The sequence below is a fragment of the Coregonus clupeaformis genome, chromosome 27, assembly GCF_020615455.1.
Source record: "Coregonus clupeaformis isolate EN_2021a chromosome 27, ASM2061545v1, whole genome shotgun sequence".
Lineage (NCBI taxonomy): Eukaryota > Metazoa > Chordata > Actinopteri > Salmoniformes > Salmonidae > Coregonus > Coregonus clupeaformis.
In genome coordinates this window covers 13145426-13160244 of record NC_059218.1, presented here as the reverse complement: position 1 = coordinate 13160244, position 14819 = coordinate 13145426, and the positions used below count along the sequence as shown (strand labels likewise).

The window sequence follows — 14819 nt, the reverse complement described above, 5'->3', positions numbered from 1 at the left end:
AACGCACAGCCCCATGTTGCAAGGATCTGTACACAATCCCTGGAAGCTGAAAATGTCACAGTTCTTCCATGGCCTGCATACTCACCAGACATGTCACTCATTAGCATGTTTGGAATGCTCTGGATCGACAGCGTGTTCCAGTTCCTGCCAATATCCAGCAACTTCACACAGCCATTGAAGAGGAGTGGGACAACATTCCACAGGCCACAATCAACAGCCTAATCAACTCTATGCGAAGGAGATGTATGAGGCATGCGCTGCATGAGGCAAATGGTGGTCACACCAGATACTGACTTGTGTTCTGATCCACGCCCCTACCTTTTTAAAAATGTATCTGTGACCAACAGATGCATGTGAAATGCATAAGATTAGGGCCAAATTAATTGATTTCAATTGACTGATTTCCTTATATGAACTGTAACTGAGTAAAATCTTTGAAATTGTTGCTTGTTGCGTTTATACTTTTGTTCAGTGTATATTTCAACAAAGTAATTTTGCAGAAGTGCTAATCTTATCCGTTTCTAACAACAGAAATTATTTCAGAACATTCTGAGATGGTGGGTGTCCAAATCCTCTTTCTTGTTTTTTTTAGGTGTAACAACCCATAAAAATGTCAGTGGTATACACAATCTACCCATTACCACCCATTTCAATTATTCAAACCATCCTACAAATGCTGACTTTCAATTGCTTCAACACCATATCAACGGCCTGTCCATTTGTTGACAGAAGATCCTACTTTTCCTCCTACCCTTCACCATCTCTGTGCAGTTCTGCTGCGGCTGTGGAGATAGAAAGGCCCAGCAACAGCTCTTGGCAAGACCAGGAGAGCGTTCATAAACAAAGAAGAGGACTGCAGGAAAGGCAGAGGAGAATAGTCCTCAGAGGAGGAATAAAACACAGACAAAGGTGTGAAGAGGCTCAGGGTGAGTTGGTGGGGGATGGGCTGTGTGGAAAACCCATGCATGTTTTGACACTGTAATGGAGACAGGAGGAAAAGTGAGAACAGACTAATTGATTAAGAGTAAACCCAGAGGTTTTCCAGCCTGATCTGATGACATGTGGTTATGATCCACTCAAAAGCCACCTCACATAAAATCCACCTCACTTTATGTACCTCCTCTCTCTCCCACTCTCTTTAACCCCCACCCGACAGATGCACACACACCTGCAGCTCGGTGATGGTGATCTTGTGGTAGACCTTCTTCTTGTCGCAGCGTTTGTCCTGCGATACGGTGATGTTGGCGAGCGCCGTCTCAAAGTCCAGGATCTGCTGCATCTGGCTCTGTGTGGAGTTCTTATCCCCTCCCAACAGCAGGCCCAGCTGCACCATGTAGTCCAGATACGCCTTAAAATGCGTGGGAGGGGATATAATCGACGTTTTTCTCATAATAGTAGAAACAAGTGTCATTAATCACCCACAGACTGGTTCATAATAATGGACTATTCCACCCTGACAAGAGTTTGTGTGCATCGTTTCACGCGATATGATTGCAAATGTGATCAATCTAATATATGTTAATTTGTTACAGTACCTCATTTTGACAGCCATGGGTAGGTACAGTGAGGGAAAAAAGTATTTGATCCCCTGCTGATTTTGTACGTTTGCCCACTGACAAAGACATTATCAGTCTATAATTTTAATGGTAGGTTTATTTGAACAGTGAGAGACAGAATAACAACAACACAATCCAGAAAAACGCATGTCAAAAATGTTATAAATTGATTTGCATTTTAAATGAGGGAAATAAGTATTTGACCCCCTCTCAATCAGAAAGGTTTCTGGCTCCCAGGTGTCTTTTATACAGGTAACGAGCTGAGATTAGGAGCACACTCTTAAAGGGTGTGCTCCTAATCTCAGCTTGTTACCTGTATAAAAGAAACCTGTCCACAGAAGCAATCAATCAATCAGATTCCAAACTCTCCACCATGGCCAAGACCAAAGAGTCTCCAAGGATGTCAGGGACAAGATTGTAGACCTACACAAGGCTGGAATGGGCTACAAGACCCCACCCTTACTGGCCCCCACCCACCCCTCTAGCCACCTGAACTTTACTCACCTTTTCATTGGCTGTGTTGTGGTCATAGTCCTGCGGGGGGAGGAACAACCCTGATTGGTCCACCTGGCCGAAACACATCAATAGGTGAGCAAACACACTAATCATAAGGGAGAAGGAATTGCAGTGTGCAGAGTCCATTCACTTTCATATTCGGCACCTGCAAAAGCCATTGGATATTTATTCTCAAACAAATGAATACCGAACTCAGGAAAGAACCACAGGGGAACCATACCACCTTATTTAAAAAATACTCCTGCACATACCTCTGAACTGCTGATTTGGTTGACGTTATGGTCAATATATGGTTTTGTTCTTACATAAGGAACTGGCTCATGTAAAGTGTCACCAGACTGTTATTCCCAGCACCACAAAGTGACACGGTGTGTTGTGCAAGCGTGCGTGCGTCTGTCTGTCTCTGTGCACTATTGCGTAGGCATACAACAAAATGTGAAAAAAGTCAAGGGGTGTGAATACTTTCTGAAGGCACTGTATTATTTCATTCCAAGTCATCATCTCATCTCTATAGAGCTGCTGCCTATGCTGTCTGACAAATTCACTATTTTAGTAGATCTTCAAAGCAAATAAGGCATACTTTTATGAATGCTGAATGCCAACTATCAATCACTTACAGTGCCTTCAGAAAGTATTCATACCCCTTGATTTATTCCACAATTTGTGTTACAAAGTGGGATTACAATTGATTTAATTGTCTTTTTTGTCAACGATCTACATAAAACACTCTGTCGAAGTGAAAGAAAAATTAGAACGTATGAAAAATAAAACACGAATATATCTTGATTAGATAAGTATTCAACCCCCCCGAGTCAATACTTTGTAGAAGCACCATTGGCAGCGATTACAGCTGTGAGTCTTTCTGGGTAAGTCTCTAAGATCTTTCCACACCTGGATTGTGCAACATTTGCCCATTATTATTTTCAAAATTCTTCAAGCTCGGTCAAAAGTTGTTGTTGATCATTGGTAGACAAACATTTAAGTCTTGCAATAGATTTTCAAGTAGATTTACGTCAAAACTGTAACTCGGCCACTCAGGAACATTCAATGTCTTCTTGGTAAGCAACTCCAGTGTAGAGTTGGCCTTGTGTTTTAGCTTGTCCTGCTGAAAGGTGAATTCATCTCCCAGTGTCTAGTGGAAAGCAGACTGAACACAGGTTTTCCTCTAGGATTTTGCCTGTGCTTAGCTCCATTCCGTTTCTTTTTCATCCTGAAAACCTCCCCAGTCCTTAACGATTACAAGCAAATCCATAACATGATGTAGCCACCACTACGCTTGAAAATATGGAGAGTGGTATTCAGTAATGTCTTGTATTGGATTTGCCCCAAACATAACACTTTGTATTCAAGACAAAAAGTGAATTGCCTTGCCAAATGTTTTGAAGCATTATTTTAGTGCGGAAACAGGATGCATGTTTTGGAATATTTTTATTATGTACAGGCTTCCTTCTTTTCACTCTGTCAATTAGGTTAGTATTGTGGAGTAACTACAATGTTGTTGACCCATCTTCAGTTTTCTCCTATCACAACCATTAAACTCTATAACTGTTCTATAAAATCACCATTGGCCAAATCCCTGAGCGGTTTCCTTCCTCTCCGGCAACTGTGTTAGGAAGCACACCTGTATCTTTGTAGTGACTGAGTGTATTGATACACAATCCAAAGCCTAATTAATAACTTCACCATGCTCAAATGGATATTCAATGTCTGCTTTTTAAATGTTGTTACCCATCTACCAATAGGTGCCCTTCTTTGTGAGGCATTGGAAAACCTCCCTGGTCTTTGTGGTTGAATCTGTGATTTAAATTCACTGCTCAACCGAGGGACGTTACAGATTATTATTTGAGATGAGTCCATGCAACTTATGTGACTTGTTAAGCAAATGTTAGTTAAGAAAACGTATTTAGGCTTGCCATAACAAAGGGGTTAATACTTATTGACTCAAGATAGTTCAGCTTTTTAATTTTTTATTGTGTGTAGGCCAGTGACAAAAATAAATCTACATTTAATCCATTTTATATTCAGGCTGTAACAACAAAATGTGGAAAAAGTCAACGAGTGTGAATCCTTTCTGAAGGCACTGTAGCTCATGGATTTTCAGGTAGAGAGACCTCGCAAAGCAACTGCTCTTTATCCCTCTCAATCGTACATTCTCTCTTCTCTCCGTCTCCGGACAATTAGGTGCGCAATGGATTATGGTCATTGTAGTTAATTACCACATTTCCTGCACTAAACTATGTAGAATATTGGGTGTTGGAAACTACAACTTCCTACTACATCGCAGAGTTCGGGCTTGACCTGATTTATCTGTAGAGAAACTAGTGAGAAAATGCGCATTTAGCTCACAGAAAAAAGGAACAAAATGGAATTCAAATTATTTAACAGATGTTGGCCAATTAGTTGTTTAAAAAATGAAAAATAACCAAAATGTTGGTTAATCGCTCAGCACTAGCGTTGGGCCACCACGAGCCGCCAGAACAGCTTCAATGTGCCTTTGCATAGATTCTATAGGTGTCTGGAACTCTATTGGAGGGATGCAACACCATTCTTCCAAGAGAAATTCCATAATTTTGTGTTTTGTTGATGGTGGTGGAGAACGCTGTCTCAGGCACCGCTCAGGAATCTCCCATAAGTGTTCAATTGGGTTGAGATCTGGTGACACACACACCCTTTAAACCCCCTATGCTCCTTTGAGACCCCTTTTTCAAAGTCACTGAGATCTCTTCTTCTAACCATGGTAGCCATAATAATGAGCAACTGGGCATTTTTATACATGACCCTAAACATGATAGGATGTTTAAATTGCTTAATTAACTAAGGAACCACACCTGTGTGGAAGTACCTGCTTTCAAAATACTTTGCATCCCTCATTTACTCAAGTGTTTCCTTTATTTTGGCAGTTACCTGTATATTGGCACACTTCACTTCTTGTTACAGACCAAGGGTAACAAAGTCAACCTTGAAGTTTGCCAAGTTGACCTGTTAAACAAATGCGATTGGATGGTGGCTCTACTGTTTAAGATCTCCGATAGGTTGATTAGTTATTTTGTTATCGGACATACAAATGACTCGTGGTAGCCAGGCGGCTAATTGTGCCAGGTTTGCCTATGAGAAAAGCTAGTAGCTAGCCACTTTAGACCAAAGGTCTAAACCTTCGGTTTAAGCACAAGTTTTAAGTATGGACCCACACTGTATAGCCTTCAAAACATGTGCCATACCCCGCGGGCCCGGAGAGAAAATCAAGTACACCTACTGGTGGTCATTTGGATAGCTCAGAAAACCGTGTCTGCAGCTTCCTCAAGCGTACAGCAAAGCTGATACTGTGAGATTTCTAAACTTTTAAAACCATGACTAGAGAGATAATATCAACGAATACAGCAAAGAGCAGCTGTTTTTATGAGTGAGTAAATGTTTTCGTTTTTATTCAGCTCTGTCAACACTTAATTCAACACTTTTGTAAGCCATACAATGCGCTTCTCCCTACTTTCACTCGCGCTTCAACAAGCACTGCAGCTGCAATGAATGGGTAGCAAAGTGTATCGAAAGGCTTGCATTGTTATTGTTAGTGGCTTGTGCCTATTTTAATATGAAGGAATAATTCACTTTCTTTGGTCATAGGAGTAAAAACATGAATTTGTGCATGTGGCAGAAATAATGCGGTGGGACTTGAGTTTCACGATCAGCTGGAAGACGTTGTCCCTTTTCAGTCACTGTCAGTCTCAGCGGAGGGAGGGAGAGAGGAGGGATGGTGAGAGGCGGACCCTCTGCTGCTCTCTCCCTCCCTCTGCTGAAACTGACCATCAGATGCAGGCACCATCAGTCCAGTAAAATATAACAACTGATCTATTACCAGCGTGATCACAAACCTTAAGTTTTGAAATATAATTTTAAAATGGTCTGAGAAGAACAACATTGACAGGGCAATTCAAGCATAGCCAGTGATAATGTATTGGGCCTATAGCCTACTGCACAAACCTCATTGCTACAGAACTATTTTTGATAGGTTATTGTTGCATAGGCTTACGTTTTTTAGGTCATGTTTAAAACAAATCTGAGCAGTAGATCTCGACTTGCATTTTGACTCAGAAAGTGATCTTGATTTAGTCACCGGCTTCATCAATAAGTGCATCGACGACGTTGTCCCAACAGTGACCGTGCATACATATCCCAACCAGAAGCCATGGATTACAGGCAACATCCGCACCGAGCTAAAGGCTAGAGCTGCCGCTGTCAAGGAGCGGGACACCAATCCGAAACACTTATAAGAAATCCTGCTATGCCCTCAGACGAACCATCAAACAGGCAAAGGATCAATACAGGACTAAGATTGAATCCTACTACACCGGCTCTTACGCTTGTCGGATGTGGCAGGGCTTGCAAACTATTACGGAATACAAAGGGAAACCCAGCCGCGAGCTGCCCAGTGACGCGAGCCTACCAGATGAGCTAAATGCCTTTTATGCACGCTTCGAGGCAAGCAACAATGAAACATGCATGAAAGCATCAGCTGTTCTGGACGACTGTGTGATCACTCTCTCCGTAGCCGATGTGAGCAAGACCTTTAAAAACAGGTCAACATTCACAAGGCCGTGGGGCCAGACGGATTCACGTCGGTAGCCATGAAGTGATTTGAAAGGCTGGTCATGACTCACATCAACACCATCATCCCGGAAACCCTAGACCCACTCCAATTTGCATACCACCCCAACAGATCCACAGATGACGCAATCACAATCGCACGCAACACTGCCCTTTCCCACCTGGACAAAAGGAACACCTATGTGAGAATGCTGTTCATTGACTACAGCTCAGCGTTCAACACCATAGTGCCCACAAAGCTCATCACTAAGCTAAGGACCCTGGGACTAAACACCTCCCTCTGCAACTGGATCCTGGACTTCCTGACGGGCCGCCCCCCAGGTGGTAAGGGTAGGCAACAACACATCTACCACGCTAATCCTCAACACTGGGGCCCCTCAGGGGTGCATGCTTAATCTCCTCCTGTATTCCCTGTTCACCCACGACTGCGTGGCCAAGCATGACTCCAACACCATCATTAAGTTTGCTGACGACACAACAGTGGTAGGCCTGATCACAGACAACGATGAGACAACCTATAGGGAGGAGGTCAGAGACCTGGCAGTGTGGTGGCACGACAACAACCTCTCCCTCAATGTGAGCAAGACAAAAGAGCTGATTGTGGACTACAGGAAAAGGTGGGCCGAACAGGCCCCCATTAACATCGACGGGGCTGTAGTAGAGCGGGTCGAGAGTTTCAAGTTCCTTGGTGTCCACATCATCAACAAACTATCATGGTCCAAACACACCAAGACAGTCGTGAAGAGGGCACGACAACACCTTTTCCCCCTCAGGAGACTGAAAAGACTTGGCATGGGTCCCGAGATCCTCAAAAAGTTATATAGCTGCACCATCGAGAGCATCCTGACCGGTTGCATCACCGCCTGGTATGGCAACTGCTTGGCATCTGACCGTAAGGCGCTACAGAGGGTAGTGTGTACGGCCCAGTACATCACTGGGGCCAAGCTTCCTGCCATCCAGGACCTATATACTAGGCGGTGTCAGAGGAAGGCCCAAAAAATTGTCCAAGACTCCAGTCACCCAAGTTATAGACTGTTCTCTCTGCTACCGCACAGCAAGCAGTACCGGAGCGCCAAGTCTACGTCCAAAAGGCTCCTTAACAGCTTCTACCCCTAAGCCATAAGACTGCTGAACAATTAATCAAATGGCCACCTGGAATATTTACATTGACACCCCCCCACCCCCTTGTTTTTACAGTGTTGCTACTCACTGTTTATTATCTATGCGTAGTCACTTTACCCCAACCTACATGTACAAATTACCTCGACTATCCTGTACCCCCGCACATTGACTCGGTACCGGTACCCACTGTATATAGCCTTGTTATTGTTATTTTATTGTGTTACTTTTTCTTTTCTTTTTTACTTTAGTTTATTTAGTTAATAATTTCTTAACTATTTATTGAACTGCATTGTTGGTTAAGGGCTTGTAAGTAAGCATTTCACAGTAAGGTCTACACCTGTTGTATTCGGCGCATGTGACAAATAAAATTTGATTTGATTTTAAAAGGTTGGTGACCACTGCAATAAAGGAATGAATGACTGATCTTTTGCATGTTGTCACTCACAAACTTTATGTTCTTAAAGGTATAGACTCAGCGATATGACGTAGATGCAGAAAGTAAACAGCCTATTGGGTCAATTTCCGCAACAACTAAGAGCATTGAAGCGCGAGTCTCAACTTCTCCGCTGTTTTGGTCCTGTGACTACCACACTGTAACAGTGTGAAGCAAACCCGTGTTGTTGTATTACTTGAGGCACAGAGGAATTCGCTTTTTGTATTTTACTGGACTGATGGTGCCTGCATCTGATGGTCAATTTCAGCAGAGGGCGGGAGAGAGCAGCAGAGGGTCCGCCTCTCACCATCCCTCCGCTGAGACTAGGGCTGTGGGGGTGTCATACCAAAAATTCAGCCAGTGATTGTCAAGCAAATAACTGCCGGTCTCACAGTAATTGACCATTAATGAACAAACACATTTAGCATCTCCTGGCTTCCACGCATAGCCTACAAGCCACTGATGCAGACCTTTGGAACACCTCCATTTTAAAGTCTCATAAAATCATGTAATATAGCCTACACATAACAATACATTTTAGACAGGTCTAAAGAAACATGATATGAAGAAAATGTAGTCTATTTGAGAAGAACAGAATAGCATACTTTGAGTTGTCCTTATGTTAGGTCCTGATCTGGCTATGCCAAATGGCTGTGGGCTACACTAGTTCATTTAGCAGACAAGATTTGCTTAGAATTCGTGGCATTATTTTATATTATTTTATAGTATGAAGAATACAATTGAACATAGCTGAAAAAAATAGAAAGGATATTTTCTCCGAATGAGTCGAGGGAGTGCGCACATGCGGCTATTCTGTGTTGAGCGGTTAACAAAGAAACAGGTACTCCTATATGCTTAATTTAGAGTTATTAATGTAACTTTAGTTGTGATTCAAACATTGGGCTATATGTTTTGATTTTTAATACATTCTAAGGCTGCATGATCCGACTAATGATGATTTGAAGAAAGTCGCATGAAAGGCATGAGCTCTGCTTTATTTTTACGCAGGCTGTACACACTTCATCAGTCTCTCATTCACAATTTGACAAGCACTTGATAATGCCTTGAATTTCCTGGCGGCATCCCCTTTGTGTGGCTGTAATGCCCCCTAAGCAAATCCATGCCTTTTGCGGCCAGTGGCCATTGTGCCCTTGGGCTGAATGTAATAATTCCCTTCTCCTGGCTGGGTGTTCCGAAGCACCTCTCACTCACATGGCTCTCCATCACGTGATAGGGTCTTTCTCACAGGCTACAAGTGAAGACCAAAAATATCGGGGACGCAACTGCGCACGTCCTTATCCAATTTCGAGGTGCATATTGAAGATATTGGAAGAACTGTCCACATTTACTTTTCGTCAGCCAACAAGAGGAGTAGGCCTAACAAACAGCAAAAGCACTAGCGTATGTCAATCTACTATCCCCCATGGTACAAAAGTTGATCTATTCTATTCTGTGTGAGAAATAAATATTCCAAACTTAGTCTGGGACAGTTGTGGGATGCGATAGATCCCAAATTAATACAACCACTAGCATCAAAAACCTTTTTTAAGTAATGAGGCTGACGCAACAGATCAGAACGTTTAGCTGAAAATGTTGATAAACTATTAGGCTATTTCTTCACATTATAAGTGCAGCAATGCGCACACGACAGTAGGCTAAGCGCAATGTTCCATTAGCAGGAAAACACACAAATGCGATTATGCATGTAATGCTTTTATTATAAAGGTGCATTTTTATGGTGAAAATTATCTTCCCCAAACTTGAAACTCACACGCTGCGTATGTATGCCAGTTAGGCTCTACACCCGTTGTAAAGTGGATTAATGTGCTTCATTTTAAGAAGGTATTTGGCCACTTTAGTTGTAATACAAACCTTATCAAAACATATAGGCCTATGGGCTAGGCTACATGAGGTGTGCGACTATGATTTGAAAAAAAGGCATGTTTCTTGCCTTAAGCTGGGCATCATTCATAAGTGATAGGCTAGTATTGTCACCCATCAGACTATTCTTGATTTAATCTTTACATATACTAAATTATATATGTTTGAAATTCGTTTTGATTTAGAATGGATCATTATCATGCACCTGTCTCTAAACAGGGGCAGGGGAAAAATATACATGTCATCTATGCACTTAAATAGCAAATGGAGGACGCTATTCACATGGTTAATTTTCATGCCAGCCAGGTAGGCTATACTCCTGTTGTAAAGAGAAGCAATGTGCTTAATATTAGGAAAGTTGAGAAATAAATATAGTAGGCCTAGCCTATAGAAAGCTGATGGGATCCTCTTTTTAATAGAGGCCATCACTCTTTTTTCTCACGTAATTGCATAGCCGATAGAAATGTTGCGCAACATGAGCTCTCGTGAAGGGTTTGATTCGATTTTCGATGACGTTTGCATTGATGTCAGAGTGATTAAAGGGACAATAGAGTGCTGAGTACCTGGCAGTTAGCAAGTTTGGTAGGCTACTAATGACCATCATTAGCATCAGAGCTTGGAGAAGCCTAATTGCCTTGACTAAACGGTCACCTGGAATTTGACTGCCATCATGACTCGTGACTGCCGGTGTGTCGGTAATACGGTTACCTTAACAGCCCTGCGTCTGTGTGCATGCATGCCTGTGTGTTTGTGTATGTGTGCTAGCACATTTATTTTCATTTTAAATAGACCCAAAACCAGAGCAGCTGACCTGGATGACGTTGCTATTGGAGTTCTTGGGGTCCACACTGACTCTGACTGTGAAAAAGGGCTGGGCGCGGTAGGGGCCCGACACAGTCTTCAGCACCTCCATGAAGTTGTCCTTCTCCCAGGGCCCAGTGATGCTCCAGCCCCCTGTCTGAATACACACACACACCAAACAGAGGGACGACAAGTTCAGAGGCACAGATAAATGAATTATTATTTTGGATGGTATAAGATGAAGTTGCCCCTAGACGCTGATCTTTGGTCAGTTTTACATTTTCCCCCACTAAGGTGAGGGGAACTGATTCCTAGATCTGTACCAGTGGAGGCTGGTGGGAGGAGACATAGGAGGACGGGCTCATTGTAATGGCTGGAATAGAATAAATGGAACGGTATCAAATACAAACGTATGGGAACTATATGTTTGACTCCATTCGATTTATCCCATTTCAGCTATTTCAAATGAGCCCGTCCTCCTATATCTCCTCCCACCATCTTTCACCTGGATTTACCTGGTCAGTCTGTCATGGAAAGAGCAGGAGTTCCTAATGTTTTGTACATTCAGTGCAGGTGGTTGGCATGGTTCACAGGTAGAATATTGTAATGTACCAAGTTGACAGCTCATCTTGCCTCAGCGAGGACACTGGGCTGTGCATACTCATAGTCTGAGAAGCTATCTCAGTGGCGTGATTACAGCACAGTGTAGATTATTTTCATTTACCAATATGGGAGGTTCATCTTGCCTCAGCGAAGACACCAGGCGGCGAGTAATATGAAAAATAACCCTACTCATCATTCTGAGAAGCATCTTAGCAGAGTGCAATTATGGCAGTGTTGTTTGTGTAGAATATTTCCATTTGCCAAGATGGCAGGTTCACCAGGCAGTGAGTAACATGGGAAATAAGCCTACTGCCACATTCTGTGAAGCTATTTCAGTAAGGTGTGCCTGCTATAGACTACACATAGTTTAATCTACATGTTACACAAACAGTGTTTCTCATAGCCGCCGCGGGAAGTAGTTTGGGGGTGGGAGCTGGGTGTTTTTATGGTGCAAATATGGGGTTTCTCAAAATGCTTCCTACCGTGCTCCGAGCACGCAAATTGGAGCACGGGACGGACGGAGTATGAGTCCAAATCAAAGTATGCGAAACGGAGCACGGAGGGCACTTCTCGAATGCGTACTCTGTTAGTACATATTGTGAAGCATGAGTCGATGCAAGCTTCCACTGAAAGTATGCACAGAAATATGACTCAACCACGTAAAAAATTAAGCAACATTTCTTGAAATCAATGACAGGCATTATTTGAGCTGAAGCGAGAGAAAATACACTCCGACTTCGGAATGAAATGTTGCCTATTCACATCTCATATGTTGCCCGACTACAATATTTTGTTGACACGTTAATAAATACATGCTGTGTTAAATTTTGGCATGTGTACCTGCCTACAATACCCACTGTGGTGGGCGTAAATCGCTAGCTCATAGTAAGTCAATAGGGCTAACTGGCTAGCTAGCCAGATAGCCACGAAGAATTGACATCTACTAGCTAGCTACCGATGGAAAATGTACATCTACCTTGCATAACATTAGTTTTAAGTTATTTTTGTCTGTTTATTTAGCTGGCTAGCTAGATTATTACGATTCATATATACCTAGCTGATAATTATGAAGTAAAACGTTTGCTTTGTGTATATCTTGTTTCAGTCTGGAAGAAGGTTCAGTGAATGGGGAGGTGCAGCATGAGGCACAGTGGTCTAAGGCTCTGCATCGCAGTTCTAGCTGTGCCACTAGAGATCCTGGTTCGAATCCAGGCTCTGTCGTAGCCGGCCGCGACCGGGAGACCCATGGGGCGGCGCACAATTGGCCCAGCGTCGTCCAGGGTAGGGGAGGGAATGGCCGGCAGGGATGTAGCTCAGTTGGTAGAGCATGGCGTTTGCAATGCCAGGGTTGTGGGTTCGTTTCCCACGGGGGGCCAGTATGAAAAAATTAAAAATAAATGTATGCACTCACTAACTGTAAGTCGCTCTGGATAAGAGCGTCTGCTAAATGACTAAAATGTAAATGTAATACAGTAGGGGAGTGAGAGTGCTTCTCAAATGTAATGTTTTATGTGTTCTCCACACTCTCGTCCTCACAAGAACGTACTCAAGAGAACGTCCTCAGAGAATACACTAGGAGCATGAGAGTGTGGAGCACGATAGTATGCATATTGAGAAACACCCACAGTGTCAAACAGATGACATTGCTGAATTATCTTTAAGCTCTTAAAATGGCACTCTTCTGCATAAGGTTTATTGTCAGGCAGCGGTTGTGCGGTTTTGGGGATTGGTACAGCGTACTTGCTCACTGCCTGCAATTATTATTATTAACATGATGCATGCTCTGGCGGTGCCTTACACCAAGACACCGTACTGCATGTATTGTAATCTTTCGAATAAATGGTTAAACGAATACATGGTGTTTCCTGTCTGAACTATGCTAGCTAGCTACCATTGAACGGTTTTTCTGAACCTCATTATCTGAAGCGTAAAGGTTAGGTAGTTAGTGGCTAGCTACTGTACTTGAAATATAGCTAGCTTGCTAGCTACCTGGCTAGCCAATTGAACTGGAACGACCTAGCTGTATTTTTTTATTTTATTTAACCTTTATTTAACTAGGCAAGTCAGTTAAGAACAAATTATTATTTGCAATGGCTGTCTACCAAAAAGCCTCCTGTGGGGATGGGGGCTGGGATAAAAAAAATCTAGGACAAACCACACATCATGACAAGACACCACAACACTACATAAGGAGAGACCTAAGACAACATAGCATGGCAGCAACACATGACAACACAGCATGGTAGCAACACAACATGACAACAACATGGTAGCAACACAACATAGCAGCAGCACAAAACATGGTACTAACATTATTGGGCACAGACAACAGCACAAAGGGCAAGAAGGTAGAGACAACAATACATCACGCGAAGTAGCCACAACTGTCAGTAAGAGTGTCCATGATTGAGTCTTTGAATGAAGAGATGGAGATAAAACTGTCCAGTTTGAGTGTTTTTGCAGCTCGTACCAGTCGCTAGCTGCAGCGAACTGAATAGAGGAGCGGCCCAGGGACGTGTGTGCTTTGGGGACCTTTAACAGAATGTGACTGACAGAATGGGTGTTGTATGTGGAGGATGAGGGCTGCAGTAGGTACCTCAGATAGTGGGGAGTGAGGCCTAAGAGGGATTTATAAATAAGCATCATCTAGTGGGTCTTGCGACGGGTATTCAGAGATGACCAGTTTACAGAGGAGTATAGAGTGCAGTGATGTGTCCTATGAGGCTCATTGGTGGCAAATCTGATGGCCGAATGGTAAAGAACATCTAGCCGCTCGAAAGCACCCTTACCTGCCGATCTATACATTACGTCTCCGTAATCTAGCATGGGTAGGATGGTCATCTGAATCAGGGTTAGTTTGGCAGCAGGGGTGAAAGAGGAGCGATTACGATTGAGGAAACCAAGTCTAGATTTAACCTTAGCCTGCAGCTTTGATATGTGCTGAGAGAAGGACAGTGTACCGTCTAGCCATACTTGTATGAGGTGACTACCTCAAGCTCTAAACCCTCAGAGGTAGTAATCACACCGGTGGGGAGAGGGGCATTGTTCTTACCAAACCACATGACCTTTGTTTTGGAGGTGTTCAGAACAAGGTTAAGGGCAGAGAAAGCTTGTTGGACACTCAGAAAGCTTTGTTGTAGAGCATTTAACACAAAATCCAGGGAGGGACCAGCTGAGTATAAGACTATCATCTGCATATAAATGGATGAGAGCTTCCTACTGCCTGAGCTATGTTGTTGATGTAAATTGAGAAGAGCGTGGGGCCTAGGATCGAGCTTTGGGGTACTCCCTTGGTGACAGGCAGTGGA

The 14819-nt window shown here is 43.1% G+C and overlaps 1 protein-coding gene across 1 annotated transcript in view; it reads right to left on the bottom strand.

Annotated features, from left to right (window-relative positions):
- Positions 1-14819, bottom strand: part of LOC121541110 (endothelin-converting enzyme 2) — a 60056-nt gene that overhangs the window by 12332 nt on the left and 32905 nt on the right. The window contains exons 6-8 of the mRNA XM_041850090.2: positions 10919-11065; positions 2061-2123; positions 1169-1348 (exon numbers count right to left, since the gene is read on the bottom strand). Coding sequence (XP_041706024.2) covers positions 1169-1348; positions 2061-2123; positions 10919-11065 — 390 coding nt within the window. The remainder of the gene's footprint in view (positions 1-1168; positions 1349-2060; positions 2124-10918; positions 11066-14819) is intronic.